The 20,299-nt window shown below is 51.5% G+C and overlaps 7 protein-coding genes across 7 annotated transcripts; 6 read left to right on the plus strand and 1 right to left on the minus strand.

Moving 5' to 3' along the window:
• Positions 1-322: 322 nt before the first annotated feature.
• Aud_005244 (uncharacterized protein) lies at positions 323-3,134 on the plus strand (the record flags this gene model as incomplete). The annotated part of the gene is made up of 2 exons (XM_043290174.1): positions 323-1,111; positions 1,182-3,134. 2 exons carry the CDS (start codon positions 323-325, stop codon positions 3,132-3,134), a joined length of 2,742 nt encoding a protein of 913 aa, XP_043146109.1.
• A 691-nt stretch (positions 3,135-3,825) lies between these two features.
• On the plus strand, positions 3,826-4,531 carry Aud_005245 (uncharacterized protein; the record flags this gene model as incomplete). Its single annotated transcript, XM_043290175.1, has 2 exons — positions 3,826-3,843; positions 3,911-4,531. 2 exons carry the CDS (start codon positions 3,826-3,828, stop codon positions 4,529-4,531), a joined length of 639 nt encoding a protein of 212 aa, XP_043146110.1.
• A 401-nt stretch (positions 4,532-4,932) lies between these two features.
• Positions 4,933-6,485, plus strand: Aud_005246 (putative aminotransferase; the record flags this gene model as incomplete). Its single annotated transcript, XM_043290176.1, has 8 exons — positions 4,933-5,014; positions 5,088-5,121; positions 5,170-5,299; positions 5,472-5,672; positions 5,774-5,806; positions 5,859-6,029; positions 6,074-6,365; positions 6,415-6,485. The coding sequence occupies 8 exons, from the start codon at positions 4,933-4,935 to the stop codon at positions 6,483-6,485; spliced, it is 1,014 nt and encodes a 337-aa protein (XP_043146111.1).
• Positions 6,486-10,655: 4,170 nt separating this feature from the next.
• On the plus strand, positions 10,656-12,832 carry Aud_005247 (putative G1/S-specific cyclin Pcl5; the record flags this gene model as incomplete). Its single annotated transcript, XM_043290177.1, has 2 exons — positions 10,656-11,091; positions 11,157-12,832. 2 exons carry the CDS (start codon positions 10,656-10,658, stop codon positions 12,830-12,832), a joined length of 2,112 nt encoding a protein of 703 aa, XP_043146112.1.
• A 2,185-nt stretch (positions 12,833-15,017) lies between these two features.
• Positions 15,018-16,179, minus strand: Aud_005248 (uncharacterized protein; the record flags this gene model as incomplete). The annotated part of the gene is made up of 3 exons (XM_043290178.1): positions 15,018-15,283; positions 15,653-15,983; positions 16,042-16,179. The coding sequence occupies 3 exons, from the start codon at positions 16,177-16,179 to the stop codon at positions 15,018-15,020; spliced, it is 735 nt and encodes a 244-aa protein (XP_043146113.1).
• Positions 16,180-16,707: 528 nt separating this feature from the next.
• Aud_005249 (uncharacterized protein) lies at positions 16,708-17,595 on the plus strand (the record flags this gene model as incomplete). The annotated part of the gene is made up of 1 exon (XM_043290179.1): positions 16,708-17,595. One exon carries the CDS (start codon positions 16,708-16,710, stop codon positions 17,593-17,595), a length of 888 nt encoding a protein of 295 aa, XP_043146114.1.
• Positions 17,596-18,484: 889 nt separating this feature from the next.
• Aud_005250 (nucleobase cation symporter-1 family protein) lies at positions 18,485-20,239 on the plus strand (the record flags this gene model as incomplete). The annotated part of the gene is made up of 3 exons (XM_043290180.1): positions 18,485-18,620; positions 18,678-19,312; positions 19,364-20,239. 3 exons carry the CDS (start codon positions 18,485-18,487, stop codon positions 20,237-20,239), a joined length of 1,647 nt encoding a protein of 548 aa, XP_043146115.1.
• Between the last annotated feature and the right edge of the window lie 60 nt (positions 20,240-20,299).

Raw genomic sequence — 20,299 nt, forward strand, 5'->3', positions numbered from 1 at the left:
TCATGCCTTCATCGGCCACTAAAACACACAAAGCAAGCATTGAAAGTTGTGAGGAAAATTGCGAACGCGTCTAGGGCTAAGCCTCAACACCGCTTGGGTGAATATATCCTTGTACGACAGGTTCGCGAAGCTTTTCACCGCTATTCATGTTGACCTCTTTCTGCTTACCGCAGTCGATTTTTGAACCGAACTGGACCATTGAGATCCGGCAAGCTTCCCTATGCATCAGTGGACCGAACGGCATGAGGGCACAGTCGCGCCTAGTCCAGTAGTCCCAACGTGTCGGCACAGCTCGTCCTTATCAAGGGACAAATCCCACAACATGTCAACTCTTCCATCCCAAACACAATACTTGACTGCTGCTGAAAACGATCGACCGCGACAAGGTCCAGAGGTTCAGATGACGAACGAGGATATCACTGAGCTTGATCGCTTCCTTCAATCACCTTCGACAACTCCCGCTTCGCAAGTTACGGGAGCGCGCGAACTACTAAAGGCCGGCCAGCGGCGTCTTCGGCAGCTGGCGCAGCTCCAGTGGAAACCAATGGACCCCAAGACCAAAGCTGAGGAGACGTCCCGTCATCTCCTTGTCCTCCAGCAAGAGGGGTTTCTCAGTTTGTCAGCCTCAGCTGCAAAGAAAAGCCTTGACTCGGCGATGTCGGGCTCGAGGTCCGCGTCAAACTTTAGCTTCCGATCGAGCTCTCAGCGAGACGTTGAAAAGATAGGCCAGCCGTGGCTTGAAAATCCTCTCGAAGTGTCGGATACGCAACACCACAGAGACCCCGAGCCGTCGCCACTAGATCTCGGCAATTTGACGTCCATAGTTGAGGCGGCAGTGTCTTTCCCACTTCACTTTGATGACGCTCACCCACCGCCATACCAGCCGCCGGCGAACACTACCAGCGACGGGCAGATCGAAGGCCAGGATTCCCGTCACCTCCGCGGTGCAGCATCTCAGCTTAAACCCAAGGAACGGCGTATGGAAGGTCAAGGTGGTCCATCGCCAGTGAACACTAGACATGTTCCCACGAACGACAAAGGTCATATTTCTCCTACCCTGATTCCGGAAAATGGTGTAGCGTGCGATGAACCGAAAGATGGCAAATCTCAGGTAAGTGCATTGAGCAGATTTATATGCGTATAGAAGCTCTGGTGGCAGATGCTAACAAATGCATTGGTAGACTCTGGATTCTGTTGAAAATCAGAACAACTCTGCACAGTTACCCAAACCCCCAACGTCAGGAGCAACAGCCGTTCCTAGAGATCTGCCAAGTCCGGTCACTCAGTCGTTGAAGCTCTTCCCTGACACAATGCCTCCTCGTGTTTCAAGCAAGGGAGCTTGGCGCATCCCCAACAATCGAATAGCAGGCAAAGATACGCCAGTTTCTGCCAATTCCTCCGACAGGCCACAGATTCCAGCACCTGTCACCTTGAAAAGGAAGACAGACAACCTCAAAAATTCGGCCAAAGGCCCTTCGGAATGTCAGGGCGAGCCTCAAAAATCATACCACTCAGGCAAGGTGTCGACAACGCGACTGGCAAAACCCTGTAGCGAACCGGCGATGAGTCCAATACATTCGGAATTTCCCCAGTTGAACAATACACGCCGTCCTGCATCGTTACCAACAGGCACCATAGACTCGTTCCCTCTGCCAGCGCCCTTGAGACCTCTGCCATCACTGCCCGAGCGGCCTCCTGCTCTCAACACTGTTCGCCACCATGGCACCCCGGTCAGCAAAGCAGCAACTCGGATGGATCGCAACCACTCGGACGCCTTTCCAACCACCACTTTTAAGAATCGCGTAGACGCCGAAGACTGTCGCTCGAATACACAATCTGTACTCCCTCAGTTGTGTTTGGTTGGGGAAGACACGCCCGCTAGCGAGCAGGGTAACACTGTCAGGGAGACACCGCACAATCAGCCAGAGTCTTCTGGGAAAATGGGACACAATCGGGCGGAGAGAGTGCGTTCACTCAAGTTCAGAGACATGATGACAAGTCGTATCAGCCCCGATGCGCCAGAAACTCCTCGTGAGGCGAGAAAGGGCGATGGAATCAATCCACCAGCATCTCGAAAGAGCTCCGGGCCCGGTCATGAATTGCGGACTGGAGACGAAAACGGACCTCGAGAAAACATATCAATCCGAAAGGAAGCAACTCCGTCCGCTCCTTTGTCGCCTCCTCTTTCCCCACCTCCCGCTCCACCACTTGTGCAGTCTGCGGAACAACTGCCATTCAGCAGGCGGTATGGCAGCTCGTCCACAGATATCATGGCAGCATCGACAGAGAGGAAAGGGCTATCTCTTCCCACTTCAAACAGGGGCCATACGTTGCACCGAAGTAACAGGACGCGGAGCATCGATGTCCTTCACGGATTGGTGGGTAGAGAACAGAACACTTCGAACCGAGCCGGGTCTCCGCTCCCTTCTTCAGATGATGAGTGCATGGACAAAGGTACATCCAAGTATGAGCTACGCCAAGGATCCGGCAGATGCCGACAAACGAAGGTAGCCCCAAGAAAGTCGAGTGACATTTGTCTGAGCAGACAGCGTGGTCCGAAGAGGTCCGGAATCCCAGATCGTGCCGGGCCCTTGACGCCGCGAATGCAAAGAAGCCGCATTTCGGAGAAGACGTCTTCACCATCGCTGGACTCATCGAGTCCGTACCATTCTCACGACCATCGCAATAGGCGTGACAAAGCTGCCCACTCTCTCAATTCTCTTGAAGGACGCATTGAACAGCTGGAGCGCCAGAACCGGATCCTTCAGGCGGCCCTTTTTGCGGCTTTGGATGTCGGTATCAAGCACAATACGAATGCCCTGCTTCGCGGTTCAACGACATCGCTTTCCGTCTCTGCAAGTTCTTCAAGTGTGGAAAGGTCTTCTCCGTCGTCGACGGATCGATCTTCCAAACTGTATGGTCGCGCAGTAGTAAATGGAAGACGATCACGCATGAAAAAATCCATTCGTCGCCCGGAAAGCTGGATTGACAGCCCTGGCTCGAGTCTGCGAAGCGATTATCAAAGTGATGACAGTGTCAGTGTCAGAGAGCTTGAGGACATGATCGAAGACCTTGAATTCACTTGTTTATCGGACAAGCCAGGTTCCGATAGGCTGTCGAATGGCCGCCTTTAAGCGTTTCACCTGGTTTTTCTTTTCTCGTCTGCATAGGGAGGTTTTCTTTTAGTGGCACAGTCGCTTGCACTTCTTTCCTTTGTTACATGGTGGTTCAGCTGATTGCATGGCCACAACTGACTTGATATGCAGTCCGTAAATTACGTTCTTTCCAGACTTCCCTGGACTGCCTTTGGAAACCTGCCTTGCCACTCTATTTCTCCTGCTTGTTGTTATTGCACCGCAGTGATACCATTTTGTTTTGTTTTGACATGTCCATAAGTCAGTTTGCTTCCAATTTCCGTTAGATTCCCAAAATTGAACATAGCTTGGATATTTCTTGAGCAGTTTGCAATCGTAATATTAATTAATCTATCGTAATGATAATCGAGCACTAGATGGACCCCTTGAGGCAATGTGGAAATATTGTGATTGTTCTAACTTCTGCCCGATACCGCTTAGTCATCCGAGTCCTATTTTGATGCCGATGTTGTTGACCATCTAGATTGCAAGTTGAGTAGCTTCAAGTCTCAACAACAAACAAGAATTGGCAGTCCTTCACCAGTGCGCGACCTCTGAGCTGGCAGATTGTTATCAAGGTCAGGTGAAGCAAGAAACCGCACGGATCCAACGCAACCACCATCACCTTTCCTTTTCCCCCTCACCCAAAACAAACCCGATTCATTCCTCTCCACTCATCATTTATTCGAAAATGGCATACGCAACATCAGTAGGATACTTCCTGTCCCTGATCAAACCACACATTCAACGTTCTAATACCGATTAACGAAACCTAGACCACACAGATCCCACAACATGTCACAGCTCTCCTTTCACATCTTACATCACGCCCTGGCGTACAATCCACCTTCATCCTTTCCCGCAAAGACGGATCCATAATCCAAAGCACCGGACTCGTCGCCTCAACACCGCCGAGGAATACCACTACGAGCGTGACGCAAACACCGCCAGCAACGGACGACGCAAACAATACTACTACCCCTCCTGCGGAGTCATTGGATCCTTCTTCGCCCGCCGGCGCAAGCACAGTACCAGCCCCTACCGCCCAGAAGCCATACCAGCCGTCTCAGGCGGAAGCTCTAGCGGCGCGGATTTTTGCTTTCGTCTCGAGCGCATCGGAGCTGGGGATGACGCTGTCATGTCCGCGCGCGGAGGACAGGGATAGCTATCAGACGGGGCTGAACGGGTCGGCTGGGGTGGGAGATGGAGCGGCGAGAGACGATGCGAGGACGGAGGGTGTGGACAGGGAGGAGGACGATGAGGTTAAGCTGCTCCGGCTGAGGACTAAGAAACACGAGATCGTGGTCGTGCCGGATAGGAAGTATCTCCTGTGTGTGGTGCATGATGCTGCGCATGCGCCGGGGGCTTCGGGGGCTGCGGGGGTTCGCTCTAGGTGATGGTTTGCTGGTTTGGCGTTAATGGCTTTGATCTTTTGGTCTTGTCTTGCAGGGTCTATTTTAATTTCATTGCCGGTGTTCCTTGCTGTTCGTTGGTTCGCTGCGACTGGTTCCTGGGCTCTTGTGTTGTTGCATAACTATACCCCCGTTGGAAGCAATGCATTTTACTTGCATATTTAGATCTCTTTCTTCGAAAGTTGAGAATCTTGCACTGTGGACCAGGTGCTACGGAAGTATCGCGCTACGAATTGGGCATGCTTTGGTGCTTTGGTGCCATCGGCTATGCAGCGGGGTGTTACCCCTCTTGCAGAAGCCATTGACGCGGTTTCATCACCTTATCAATGGTGGCTAGGTCTGATTCTGCCTTATTCCAAGTTTCATCTGTCATCGGATCGGCAGAGATGGCTTCGGAATTTGATATTGCACGGGTTAGGACTCGTTTTCCTGCCTTGAATGCAGAGCAGGTGTTCCTCGATAATGCAGGTTTGTTTTGACTCGACCTTGTCTTGTAAGCACGGTATCGCAAGCGAGTCGTTGACCAAACTGCCGTCGACAGGAGGCAGTCAGGTTTTGGACACTGTGATTGAATCGTGAGTCATTTGTGATATCGCTTGAACCCGGTCTGATGCCCAGGGCAGGATTACATGTTACCTCTCTACCACCAATGTTCAATTGGGAGCGACGTATGGTATATCTCGGGCAGCCACCGCCGCATTTACTAAGGGCTACGAGGCGGCGGCGGAGTTTATCAATGCGAATCCTGATGAAGTGTGTTCTTTGACCCTGGTAGCAGTGGCTTGCTCTGACTCCATTACTTCAGATCTGCCTAGGTATATCAACAACTCAGCTCTTGCACAACCTTTCGACCGCGCTCCAGTTCCAACCCGGCGATGAGCTGGTGCTCTCGAAGTTGAACCACGAAGCTAATATAGCCCCCTAGGTTCGGATCGCCGGCCGACTGGGCTTGCAGGTGAAGTGGTGGTCGGCATCGGACCCAAGAAACCCTGTTTGTGATTTGGATGAGCTGAGCCAGTTGCTCTCCGAGAAGACGAGGCTCGTTGCTTGCCCACATGCTTCGAACATCACGGGGACAATCACGAAGGTCAAGGAGATTGCGAAGCTCGTCCATCAGTATCCACGAGTGAGTTTTGATGGTGGCTTTTTCTTGCCAGGTGCTCATATGCTTCTTTCATTAGGCTCTCCTCTGCGTGGATGGGGTTGCCCTTGCGCCCGCATCGTCAGGTAGATGTGAAGGATCTCGATGTCGATATTTATGTAAGTTGGCGAATGTAGCTCCAGCGGAAGAGTGCTCAGTTCTTTCCACCAGGCGTTCTCTCAGTACAAAGTCTACGGGCCGCACATTGCTCAGTTATACGTCTCGTCTCGGATTCATAATCAGATCGACAGTCTTGGCCATTTCTTCAAAGGCACAGACACGCTGGACTTGAAGCTCAATCTAGCATCCGCCAGCTACGAAGCGATACAGAGTATTCCTGCGGTGCTTGAATACCTTGGACCCAATCCCTCAGCTACATGGACAAGATCGCCTCTCATGAAGAGAAACTACAGGCGATACTGCTTGACTGTCTCAGAAGCGAGGATCAGATTACAATCTATGGGGAACCATCAGCAAGCAAGGAGCTTCGCGTCCCGGTAATCAGTTTCACAGTGCAAGGCATCAAGAGCTCAAAGGTTATCGAAGTAGTGGAGCTGCGAACGCGGTTTTGTTTCCGCCATGGACATATGCACAGTCACCGGCTGTTAAACGATATCGTAGGCTTGGAGGACGTCGAAGACGGCGTGGTACGGTTCAGCATGCTGCATTACAATACTGGTGAGTTTGCACTTGGAAATCTCTGGGGACTTGCTGACCAGGACATCAGAGGAAGAAATCAATCTCCTGGTCGGGACCTTGAAAGAAATCATTAGTTCTCTGGTATGCTCTACTGTGTAGATCATAATCAAGTAATGATCTTCATACAGCATATGAACGTTTAAGGTTTGCTCGCATGTCGCATAGTGGATGATAGAAATATGATTTCCCATGTGCCCTCTATGTACACGTAGGTGGACGGTGATCGAACTCGATAGACCCCGACTCCTTGCTCCAACTATATTTTTGTGGCCTGTAGCATTTTGAGTTCAGAAAAGGTGTCTAGCTGCATGGCAGTTGGCCCAATGAAGCTGTGTGCCCAATGAAGCTGTGTGCGCAAAGTACCGACCCTTCGTTCTAGGTTCTCATCCGGAGTAGCAATCAACAAGTACATACACGTGCATGCATCTCTATGCATGATTCCTAATCAGTGCCATCCCTCCTTTCCCTGGGCCAAATCTAGGCTGTCTGGTTGAGCGAAATTCGGCCGTGAGTTTGGGTTTTCTGCCGGCTACTCGATAGACCCAGGTTGTTGGAGTCCTCGCTCGGGACATTTGTTGTAGTTAGGGTACAAAGATAGCTGGCGTGGTAAACTTGATTGCGAATATACATAATATATTCATTAGTATTGAGCCCTCTGTGTGAACCTTGTGAATGCTGAGGGATTTAATAAGCTTTCTCCCTTCTGAGGGTTATCTACCTGTTTATGATACATCTACAGAATAGCTTGAGCTATCTTTTACTCGAATCTAGTAGTACACCAGAGTCGACTGTTCTCATGGTTCCCTCCAGGCCAGTGACGATGACTTTCTAGCGCTCTCACCATCTACATTGGAGACCAACTCAGAAACCCAGTCTAACCGCTCATGGCAGGTACGCCCGTTCTCCACCGACCAATCGAGGCAAAGTGAATTCATCGCCAGAAAATACTCCGTGTGGGATTGGATGCTGCCTCAGGCTTCCAGCCCCCTCTCCACGGTACTGTTTTCGGAGCGGCACTAACCCGTACTGGGAATAGGGCGTAGGATTTGGTGGCGAAGACGATGATGACGGTATGAGTCATGACGCAGCCGACTGAGGCACAGCGCTTGACCTCCGGACTATTTTTGAGATTTGCTAGAGGTGGGCTGAGGATCAAGGAGATGCTACTATTATTATTGAATCTCCATCATTATTATGCTCAGCCTTGCGCAGCATGACATATCCGGGAAGTATTGATCTGGATCTGAGACTGGAGGATCGCGCGGAAGGAATAGTTTGATGGGTACAGTATCTACTCTGTTTTTGGATCTGCATGATCGGGTGGTCATTAATTAATTTTAATGTGTTGTGTCAGTTGTTGTGGGACAACAGCTTATTGCACTACTCATGTAATTCCCCCGTGGCTTATCCACTCTCATTGTCCCCCTTGCAATAGTCGAGTAATCGAGCATAGAATGAAAAGCAACAGGCAGAGATGAGCTGCCTATTTCAAAACAGACAATATTGTGGTTGTCAGCTCAGGTGATCCTTAAGTGCGACACGGTGATAATATTCATTACTCATGATGGTGGAGAGGAGGATTCTTGTGCACCAGTGGTGGTTTTCTGCTGCCTAGAGTTTCTGTCCATGATGGTTCCACAAGTACAGTTGTCATGTTGTCTCCCTGCTTCATGTTACGATGTTGTCTGTCGAATCCAACAAGCAGTCAATATTTGTCTCTGTACGAGTACGGAGGCAGAAGCGCTCATGACCATCGCGACTCAAGACGAAGGCAGACAAAGAAGTATGATCTCTTGCCTTCTGCCTCGAACAATTTTCCTCCGAGGAGAGACTCCATGGAGTCAATCACACCAGCTCGAACCATGGATTTAGGATGTGTCACTGCCTTTGGGAGCAGCGCCAAATCCTGACCAAAAGGTGGCGTGGGCTGGGAGCAAAAACAGTCCGAGGTGGTTGGTTGGCTGACCACCAAGAACTCTGGACCCGTTGTGAAGGAGCGGCGGAATCAAACCGGATAGGGAATCTTATTACCCTCACTCTCGGGGGCAGCCAGTCATGCAGTTTGTGGCCCACCAGGTTTAGTTAGCAGCGAGGTTTATCCCACGGTGGCCTATAGTGATGATTCATTTCGCCTTCATTGTGCATGGTTAGAAACGTGGAGAAACTTATTCGAATCCTGTCATTTACCTAGCCGATATCGCGAATTCATGATATCCTGACGACACTTCTTGCCAGCAAACGTACTCCATAGACTAGTGCTAGTTGCAATCGTAAGTTCATAATAAATGTTCATTATAATGATCATAAGGCTAGTCCACAGGTCCACTGTACGAAGCAGATATACTCACTGAGCAGGTATCTACCACAGAAGAGGATCGTCTTCACTGCTAAATCTAATAGATTTTGATAATAATATAAGTTTAAGAGATCAAGGCTGCTGAGAATCAATAATCTTTATCTATTTATATGGTTTAAGAGAGGTATACAAGCTGAACGCTACCTTTAATAGAAGCTCCGAGTGAACTTGATGGTGTTGCATGCTCACCTGTTAGTATCCTAGGTAGAATCCTAAAGTATTCACCTATTGAAGAGTATAGAACATTGGACTATCAACTTCATTAAGATAATATCAAAATATACCAGAGCAATAGTAGAATATTTGAAAGGCGAGTTGTCGAGTATCTCCTATTCTCCGTAACGGTGGACCAAAGGCTACAGAGCATCCCCTATCTCGGAAGCTGGCTGAGGAGTCATACATACACATCCGCATCCGTCCAGCCCAGTCCCGAGCGCGCCCTGATTACCTTAACAACTGTCAAGTCGCCCGCTTCCTGTCTATCTACTCCTACTACTACTGACGACTCTTTCGCAAGACGGGGTGAAGACGTCCCTTCTTCCTTCTGTTAGAGTTTTGCTGTTCTGCTCCTTTTGATATAATCTTCTGTACTCATCTCTTTATTGCTTGTATCAGTACGATCTACTTACTCTCCGCTCATTTCGTTTTTTTTCGCCTTCGTTGGCAAAAAAAAGCGTGGTCCCTGCATCCGCTCTTTGACTCCCTCCAATTCCGCCACCTGAGTGTCTTGCCACAGGTACAGACGGATGTGAGTAACCAAAATCTTCTGATTCCTTTTTCGCCATTCAACGTTATTTCCCCCATCTTCCCTCCAATATCCCCTTTCCTTGTTCATGGGCTCTTTCGAAACTTGACCGGAAGTCGCCGCATTTCTCTCTTTCCATCTGATTCATCTTTTCCCTTGGACTGGCCCCCTCCCCAGGTTAGTTAGTCACTGCTCTGCCTACCCTTAGTATTTGCTCCGCCCTCCACAAGAATAGGTAGACATCAGGCAGCGTTTCCTCGGTTCCCGCCTGCTGGGTTTTTACTTCTTGGGAAGAGTCATACTTCGGATCGCACCATTTCTAAATTCAAAAATAAATGAGATCGTCTCTGACTTAAACGATCGGTTGCTGACTGTTCTTTGTCGCCTCAGCCTAGTCGAGCCTCACGACTCATCCCGCCGAACCCTCCGTCCTTTTTAGCCACCCGATAAACAGCTGACTGCCTGGACAAGCATCAGTCCTCCACTGGTACTGCCTGCTTGTTGGTCAGTCCGCCGTTCTATCGGCACCTTCATATAGCCTCTTTCACATCCTTTTGATGATCAAGATGTACCCTGTTTACTCGATCTCTCCTGTTCCGATCGCCAGCTTTGCAGAATCCTCAGCCACAGATCTTCAAGCCTCCGACAACACTGTTATGTTTGTTTAAACAGCAGACCTTTTCAGTATCTATCACTTTTTGAAATAAGCTTATGTCGGTATATCGCGACCTACGCATACTTCTCAAAGGTGATCTCGGCTTTTGATCTACTACGGACTCTACGAACGGTGATCGGACTCGTGGACGTTGAACACCCTCATCTATCCCGCTACAATTACACCTTGACCTCTTCCGACTCCTAATATCTTCGACGTCTATACCTACTCTGAATCCCTAACCCCTTCTCCTCCCTCGTCGCCACCTTTTCCTTGACAAGCTGGCGATCTCTCACAACTAAGGCACGCCGTCGCCTGTGAACAAAAAGACGGTATCTGTCTTACTGGTACCTCGTTAACGGTTATTTGCGCAACGGTTTTTTGACAATATCACGGTTCAAATCGCCCATCCCTTATTTATAATATTCGGTTCCGAGGATCGTATAACCAACCGAGACTGCTTCTGATTTCGGATAGTGGTGGGTAGGTTGTACGGTTTTGATTATCCCGAATATGACAGGGATGGACGTCTTGGGTTTGAGGGACTCAAACCCGAGCATTCAATACAAAGCGCCCTATGCGCATCCTTATGCTTCGTCGATCTCCTCCTCGGCGTCTTCCTCATCTTCTTCCGTCTTTTCCTTGGATTGTGTATCCAACCAGAGTTCCATCTCGTCGACTTCTACGAACCCGGTGGATGTAATCTGGGAAAATGACGGCGAATACCAGGTGGCTGGAAGAATCTTGACCTCTGCGACTAGCTCACATGGCGGTGTGAGGGGTGTGTTGCCCAAAGCTACCGATGCGGCGGTCGCGCCTGAGCTGCGGAGGCATCCTCGGCGCACCAACAGCTGCATGGCTCAGTCCAGCGGCGTCAGTAGTGCCCGACCTCCGCCGTGCCTTTTGCGACAGTCGGATCGGAAGGTCAACTTTGTTGACAATCTCGTCGGTGAGTGAATGTTTCTTGTTCTTGATTTCCATCTTTTCTAAAGCTAAATGCTCTCGCCCACGAAGACACCGCCTCGCAGATTGTGGAGATAATCTGGCCCTTGTCTGCGGTTGCATCTCGCAGCGACTCTGCCACAGGCTGCAAAGGTGTTTTGCCCCTTCGCACTTTCATTCAGGAGACTCTCCGTCGGTCGCGCACCAGCTACAGCACTCTGCAGGTTGCCCTGTATTATTTGATCAAGATCAAAGAGCACGTGCCTCGCTACGATTCAGAACAGGAACAACAACCCCGGACCAAACCGGTCTGCCGCGCCATGCAATGTGGCCGTCGCATGTTCCTTGCCGCTTTGATCCTTGCGTCAAAGTACCTTCAGGATCGCAACTACTCTGCCCGTGCTTGGAGCAAGATCTCCGGCTTGAACACAGCGGAAATCAATCAGAATGAGTTGATGTTCCTTGAAGCGATTGGTTGGAGACTTCACGTTACCGAAGCCACCTTTCAGCGTTGGACGGACATCGTCCTGAAGTACACTCCGGGAGCTGGTGGGCCTTTCACCGGGGAAGGCCTGTGCTGGCGAACGGTCATCCCCAAGCTCACCCCTGAACTGGACACGGTGGACGTAGAGCCTTCCACATCCTCTAGTATGGTAGGATTCGAATCGGGCCTTGTATCGGACTCACCTTCTCCTCGTTCCCCGTCGACAGGTGAGCACCGCAGCCCGCCTTCCATCTACAATCAGGGATCGGCGTATCAGCGGTTCTCGCCCATGTCTACTGGAGCATCGTCTCTTCCCTCCATGCCACGACCACCTATGCTGCCAACGCCTCAGTTGACGCCTCAGACGGTCATTGCTACCACTCCTGCTGCGAGTGCTAGCTCCTTCTGTGGCCGCCGGGCTTCCATCTGCGCTGCTATGTCACAAGTGCAAAATGTGTGCATGGCGCGGTCGACTCTCGATCAGCGCCCCTCGCTGGCGTTTTGCCAAAAGGCTAACACGTTTGATGGCTACCCGACCGTGGTTCGCAGGTCGTCTCTGGCCCGCTCGACATCTTCGGCGTCCTCCCCCGATTCGATGATTTCCGATGTGTCGACACTGTCATCGTCGAGTTTCTCATCTTGCTCTTCCGGGTCTGCGCCTGTCTCCTCCATCATGGGCACTTGCGCCTCAGCCAAGCCTCGCTTGGCTGTGAAGGCAACGCTCCGATGCACCAGCAACTCACTCAAGGAAGGTCGGAAGGCTTTAGCCATCGCCTCTCCTATCGATGAAGGCCCGCTTGGTGACATCTACAGCTCGCCTGAGACCTACTTGGGCGCAGTTGGCCAGGTCCCAGATTTATCCAATATCTCGCTAGGCACTCCGGTTGTTCATGAAGCAGCTCAAAGCCTTTGTGAATTGTCGGGGGCTATTTCCCGCCCTGCACAGACGTTCGAGCAAGGAACGACGGCTCAGCGACAATGCCGGAAACGTGGCCGCACAGGCTCCGAGGACCTTCTGTGGCAGAACCATGTCCGCCACCTGATGGACCTCAATGCGCGGAACGAGGGCAAAGCTTCGGATCGATCCATGGGCGATACGCTTTCTGATCCGAAACATCCTCAGTCTCTCTCCGCTGCTCAACTCAGTCTCCTGGCTGTTAGCGCTCCTTTATCTGGACCAGCTGGCATGAAGCGTGCTTGCTGTGGCAGTGAAGCGAGGAAGATTGCGCTCAACCCGAGCGTGCGATCGGAGTACTTGGGCTAGCTTTGTTGATGAAACATTCAGCCGCCAGGCTCTTTTCTCTTTTGTCTTTTTCTTTTCTGTAGAAAGGAAAAGTGGCTTTTAGCGTATGGCCTAGTCCATCATATCTCTCTTTATTTCATATATGATCTCGTCGATCGAGTGACGTTCTTTTCAGGCTTCGCCGACGGCGCAGAGGTGAACAACGCAGGCAACTGGTGGGAAAAGTTCTTTCATGCAGCGAACTTTATCTCGAGTTTTTCTTTTCTGCACTTGGAGAAAACGATCTCTGGGTTGTCATGTGTATATACCCTGCTGTTGTTCGGAGTTTGAGACGGTTGTCTGCGTTGAACTCTTACGTCTTCGACCTGTTGTTTACAGTGGCTCTGTTACCAGCAGATCTACTGATGTACGATGTATGCCAGGGTGGGCTCCTGCCCCTGTGAGCTACCGCTTAGTCCATCTTTTTTATCACCTATTTCTACATTTCTCTGCATCTATTGTCGGTCTTATTACACGAACGGAGTGTGGCGGGCTAGGAAGGGTCTTGTCATGGTTTATCTATATCTTTTTGTCTCCCGCTTTCTTTTATTTTGTTGGATGGAGCAGTGGTTGGGAACGGTCCACCTTCCTGGCAAGGCAAGGAATGCATATCTATCTATCCTAGGTCACAATGTTGTCCTACTGGCTCACCCAGAATTCTTGCAAGTTCCCCATGTTTGTTTAGCCGTCAGCAGCATCCCGTGATGCACTGGACGCACCCAGGATAGCCAATTACAATGTAATCACCTAAGTACTCTTATAATTCTAGGCTGACTTGTGGCATGGCCCGATCTCTTCGGTGAGAGGCAGCTGCCTGGTCTCGGAAGATTCGAGGACCAGCAGTTCCTGGTGCCACCCAGTGACTCACCGCATCTTGAAGCCAGCTGACATATTGAATTTCGGATTTGAGGCTTCACCGGTGAGTCAATGCAGGGTTGCAGCCTGAGGCAGCCATGACTCAACGGGTGAAACCGGAAGGCCCGGAAAAATACTTTTGGGCATCTCTACACCTGGGCACCGATGCTACGCAGTACGGCCAAGAGTTGACGCTCTTGAAGAGTATAGAAAGAGCAAATCAGGCACGGACAGGGCTAGACCAGCGGTCGCGTTAGCCGTAGTCTCCACCACCAGATAGATAGTCGGCAAGAAGTGAGCTTGAGTCACCTGGGCCGCCGAATCCAATCCCATCACCACCAGCTAAGAGTGCTGCCCCAGACGACCCCGTTGTCGGACCCAAGGGCGTTGGTTGTTGGTAGATGCAGGACGGGGAAGATAGCCTGCGCAAAGTTCAAGTAACAAGCATGTGAAACATTAATTGGATATCTTGAACATACCTCCCTTTGTTGTAGTGTCGGCATACCATTCCAGTTTCTTATGAAGAGCCCAACAGTCCCCAAGGACACGAGCTCCTGTTAACTTTGTCCATTTGACATAAATCGAGGATGTACGCGGCGTATGAAATCGATAGACAGTTCTGTCATGCCCTCATTGACTGGCCGGAGGAGTACGAGAAGTGCCACAGCCACTTCTGGGCCGTAGGAAGTAATCCTCAGCTCTCTCTCCCTAGTTAAGAGTAGTAACTAAACATTTCACCTGTCAGTGGCCAGAAGGTAAGGTCTTTATCCTCTTGATGGGCTTCGCAGTCACAGATACACTTGTTCCTAGTAATTACCAGTCAGTACCATTAAGATATAGAAGGATCTGGTTATTGATTACTACTCACACAAAGCTCTTCTTGGTCGTCTTAGGCTTTTTCTGGGGTTTCTCGGTAGAAGCGGGCTTTGGGCGATTCTGGGCAGTACCAGTCTTCTTGGTAGTACTGATCTTCCTCTGGCTTATACCAGGCACTGGTTGCGCTTGGGAGGTGCTGGTTCTGCCTGATCACTTTCGAGCAGCTCGTCGAGGCTTTAACTCGGTGGTTGTGTAGTTCCAGTGGTAGAAGACAAATGGAATGTCCTCAAGTCATGACTTCATTGTGATGTCTCTTTCTTGCCCCCATTGGGGACCGGGTAGTAATGTGTGGACGTGATCTTTCGTCCCGCGTTTTGAGGTAATGAGAAAATTGCGTGAAAGGGATCTTTCCCGCTGTCGCCCCCGCTCCATCGAGTTGTCCAGATCCATCTCCGATTCGTGTAGGGGGCTATATGATTGCAGGTGTCGGAGATCATCATAGAGGCGAGCCTCCCTGTTGCAGAGTAATCCAGAAGCGGACGTCCTGGCCCAGCTTCGATTTCTGTTCGAGGTCATCCAAATCTTTGACTCCCAGCCGACTGGCTAGCTGGTCAAGCATGCGTCGGAGACAATCCTCCGCATGGTTGCCATCCTCTTCCACCGACTCGATCGTATCTGCCGTGTTCGCTGGGCGAGTTTGCGCGGCCAAACACCAGGGGTTCGAGCAGGTCATGAAGCTGGGACGGCCAACTGCGGCAGCGCCTCGACGACATTGTTACACTCGATCCATCTTGAGATGGAATGTTCCTGGAACAACGTCCACGCCTTCTGTGGGTCCCGTTGCCGAGGCAGTGGACCCGCCGACAGTTTGAGAGAGCGTCTTAAGGTTGAGAGGGGGTTAGCAGGACAACACGACTGCACTGGCTGTGCAGATTAAGACCGTGGGCTCCATACTGGTACGAAGTCAGGAGGACTGGAGACTCCGACCTCTAGCACCACAGTTGGCCATTTTTGAGAACGGCCGGCTGGTGGACGCTTTGCACCCCGCCCATGGTCAAGTCCCTAGCAGTTCTCTTCTTAAACCTTGGATGGACTTTCCGCACCGTCGCATATGTTCTATGTCCGCGGTACTGAATTCGATCTGCCCTTTCGGGCGCACCGGCCGAAGGGAAACCCTGTCGAAAGGAATTACCAAAGGGACGCCAGCGATGCGAATCGGGTGCTGGGCTGCCGCCTGTCTCTTTGTCACCTTGACTTCAGAGCTTCGCCAATAACGAAGACCCCTGGGGAGGAGCGGTTGACCTCCGGAGTAGAGATTTTCTTGTCGTGGTCGATCGAAAGTGATCCAACCGACGGAGATGGAGCTCAATTGAAGTCTGCCAGATGTATCGTCTGGAGGCGATGGAGGGTTTTCATCCTCGTGGAACCCATGAATGCTATTGCGCCGCCCTCTTCTACACAACTAGCTCGGGGTTATTAGACGGAACGGGTATGCGAAGTAATCGAAGGATTGATCCTACCTGTCTCCTTCGCTGGACCGGGAGCAGAAGGTCAGTCGGCCAGTCCGTTAACGCTGAGGGGAGCTGGGATTTGATGCCGGGCGACTTCCACTCCCATATAAGATGTGCGTTGGCTGAAAAAGGGATGCGCAAGTTCATATGAAGAAGCCAACAACAAGAGAGTAGCTAGTACTGTGAAGGGCAACATTCACTATAGTAAGGACTTACTAGAGTAATAGATCAGTGAGTCTGAAGAGTTATACTCCAGTGGTGGACTGGTGGTGAATATCGTGGTTACTCTGATGCATAATTGCTCTTTGACCTATACTGCACCATCTCTCCTGCTAGACCATCTAAACTAGAGAATAGTAGGACTGTAGACCTGATATTAAGGCTCTCTAGTTTCTATAGCCGAGGTTGAGTTGGAGCCCAGCTGCCTGAGGACTAGCCCCATCAGATAAGATTAGATAACTGGTAGCCTGTTGCTCCTCCTTCCCCTCACGCGCTCTCTGCTTTCGGTCATCTGCACAAAGCCATGTGTTAGTGACACCAACAGGGCCATTTAAGGGGCGACCTCTTCTCTTCTACAGATTACTTTCTCATCCATATCTCCACAGAAAGACTACATCCATAGCATCTCGCCAGCCAGCTACCTCTCTAGCCTTTCAGGTTATCTCTCGCGGAAACATGGGTCGTGCCACCCTTTTCTCCGCACTTGCTCTTGTTGGCCATATTCTGCAAGCGACCGCTATTCCATCCGCTCTATCGCAGGACAATACCATCAACCAGGTGCTTCTTAGCGATCAATATAAAGACCAGTCTGTTTCGTCGATACCGACGGAAGACAATGTCCAACACAGCGATGTCATCCACGTCGGCGAACCCGAGACAATGCGAGCACCATCCTGGTTCACCTCGACCCTCATGGCCCGTCGCCTCCTAGCCCTCTCAACAACAGGCACCGTCTCGACCATCTTCCCCGACCCGCTCCCCGGCAACTCCCACGCGCCGGCCTCCGTGGCCGGCCTCCCCATCAGCCTCCCAGAGTACATTGCCGACTGTGACGAATATCTCCCCGCAGACGTCAGCAATGGCGGCGACGGTAACCCGACCCTCCTCGCCCTCCGCGTCTCAACAACCTTCCGCAACACCGCCGCCGGCTCAAACATCAGCCTCGCAATCGACTGGTGGGACCACCTGAACCAGACACAGCCCGTCGCGCCCGGGTTTCCCCCTAGCGAAGCAGGTCTCCCGCGCGTCACACTGATCGGGCACGTGGAGCCGTTTGATACACCTGTGCATCGGGATACGGAGGCAGCACTGGAGGAGTGCTATTTGCGCGCGCATCCGGATGCGAGTGTCTGGTTGCCGGGGAAGCCCGGGGCACCGCATTCGAGCTTCTGGGCGAAGATGGTAGTGGAGCAGGTGTATTGGATCGGCGGGTTTGGGGGCTTGCAGCAGATTGGGTGGATGAATGTTACTGAGTGGAAGGGGATCCGGCGTGTGGGGAGTTTGCCTGGTGTTGGGGACGGAAGGGGATGGGAGGAGGTCAGACTTCCTGGGGAGAAGGAGTAATCCGTGATCTCTACCTGTTTCAATATGCCGTCATGAAGCGGCCAAAACTAGTGTACAAGAATGGAAAGATTGGAGACTAAGATGAACGGTTTACACTGTTAACAACACTCGTATCAGGTCAATGGTTGGCCACCATACTGAAGTGTTCATAGTATCCTATCTTCATTGGCATTGGGCAATTTGATCCTTTGAGTCAGGAACCACTATTTGATGGGTTAGTTCGGTGTGAAGTACATGGGTTAAATGATCCCCTCATTGCCTTCCAGTAACTTTCTTCAAAGGACTTGTCCTGTTCTAACCGAGGCAAGGACAATCTAATGATGACGCCAATTATCCTGCCGTCAACACTGCCAGAATGATGGCTCTACGTAGCTACTTATGGACCATGAGCGACGCGAAGTGATTTGCCCGAATCGCCACACTGGGTTCTCTTTCAAGGACCTGATAGGATTCTTATCAGACTTTCAATGGCGTTAACACTGAAGGAGAATTTCGCCAATGAGACGGTGAACTGATAAGTCGATGGTGCTTGGCCTGCAGGGATTCAGCTGGCTTATCAGCATGGCAAGCTGGCTTATCTCGAGGGAGTCTGCCATGGTTTTGATGATTGGAATAGATATATAGGTAGGTTCCTCTGTTCAAAAACCTGCAAAAAGTGGATGGATGACATTGGCCTTGTTTACTTGATAGACAGCGATACGATATTTCTACTTGTGTATTGATGGTGACGCAGAGTACTTTCGACGTTGCATCACCCCTCCCTTGATAAGCCATCTGCATGCAAACTTAATTGCTTTTTCTCTTCTCTGTTCTTCAGTCTTGACCAGTGCTCCACATGATCTCTTGTTGAACATTTCTTAGGCTTACTGTAATACTCCATCGTCCCACGATGATATTCAGACGACCCCGTCTCCGCGTCGCCCAGCCCAAGTCGGCTTTCGCAGAGGGAAATGCCCGCTGGACCAACCTGGATCTGGATCCTGTCCCTCTTCATCGTCGAAAATGGGGCCCGTTGAGTTTTGTCGGTGAGATTCAACAGATTCATTCTTTTGGGTCTTGGGGCTTACTGACTCTGACCATAGCATACTGGATCTCCGACGCTTTCAACGCCGCAACATGGCAGTTCGCCAGTAGCATCATCGCTGTCGGGCTGAGCTGGCGTGAGTCTCTCGCCATCGTGGCCATCTCCTTCTTCATCATCTCCTTCGTCATTGCCGCCAATGGTGCCGTCGGCGCTATCTACCACATCCCGTTTCCCGTCATCGCCCGCGCGAGCTGGGGCTTCTGGGGCTCCTACATCGCCATCATCTCCCGCGTGATTCTGGCGATCTTCTGGTTTGCGATACAGAATGTCAACGGGGGCAATGCCGTGCGGTGCATGATCGGCGCCATCTGGCCGAGTTTCCTGACGTTGAAAAATGACATCCCCGAGGACCAGGGCATCACGACCACCGGGATGGTGGGATACCTGATCTTTTTCATTGTGCAATTTCCGTTCCTGTGCATTCACCCGAATAAAGTCCGATGGCTGTTTGTCGCCAAATCCATCATTGTGCCCATTGCGTGGCTGGCGATTCTCATCTGGGCGTTCGTGGCCGAGGGCGGCGGAGCGATCTTTGACCAGAAGCCCACGGTTTCGGGGTCCAAGTATAGCTGGCTGTTCCTGGCGAATATGACGTCTGTACTGGGGAACTATGCCACGCTCAGTGTGAATCAGGTATGTGATGCATCCCAGAGGTAAACAGTGATATGCTAACACCGACACAAGTCCGACTTCTCTCGATACTCCCGCGTCAGCCCCAAATGGCAGCTCCTCTACATCCCCATGCTCCCCATCGTCTTCACCTTCATCTCCTTCATCGGCATCGCCGCTTCCTCCGCCGGCCAGTCGCGCTACGGCGGCGATATCCCCTGGGACCCGATCGTACTGATCAGCCACTGGACCAGCCGCGCCTGCCGCTTCTTCGCCGCCTTCTCCTTCGCCCTCGCCTCCCTGGGCGTCAACATCTCCGCCAACTCCATATCCGCCGCCAACGACCTGACCGCGCTCGCACCGCAGTACATCAACCTGCGCCGCGGGCAGATCATCTGCGCGATCCTGTCGTGGTGTCTCGTTCCCTGGAAGATCCTCGCGTCCGCAGGAAGCTTCCTGAACTTCATGTCCGCGTACGCCATCTTCCTCGGCCCCATCGGCGCAATCATGCTCTGGGACTTTTGGCTCGTCAAGCGGAGAAAGTACGATACCCTGGCGCTGTATCAGCCCTCGAACCCGACGTATCGGTATTCTGTGTGGGGGATGAACTGGCGCGCTCTCGCCGCGTTCCTGGTTGGCGTGGCGCCGAATCTACCGGGTTTGATCGCGTCTGTGAACAGCAGCATTGATGTCGGGGTTGGGATCCATCCGTACCAGTTTGGGTGGCTGTTGGGGTTTGTGGGCACGAGTATCGTCTATGTAGTTCTGTCGCTTTGGTTTCCGGCGCGGGAGAGCTTGGTTGAGCGGGCCGTGCTGGCGGATGAGATTTACGATAGCAGTGGGACGGTGGAGGGGGTTGATGCGGGTTCAGAGGAGGTTTTGGGGGAGGGTGGGGGTCGGGAAGAGAAGATGCTCGGTGTGAAGAACGGGATATTAGAGAAACGAATCTGACGTAGTTCCATTCGCTTGTCTATGTAGTAACAGGCCTGATATGACATGCTGACCCCTGAT

This window comes from Aspergillus udagawae (assembly GCF_001078395.1).
Source record: "Aspergillus udagawae IFM 46973 DNA, scaffold_3, whole genome shotgun sequence".
NCBI lineage: Eukaryota > Fungi > Ascomycota > Eurotiomycetes > Eurotiales > Aspergillaceae > Aspergillus > Aspergillus udagawae.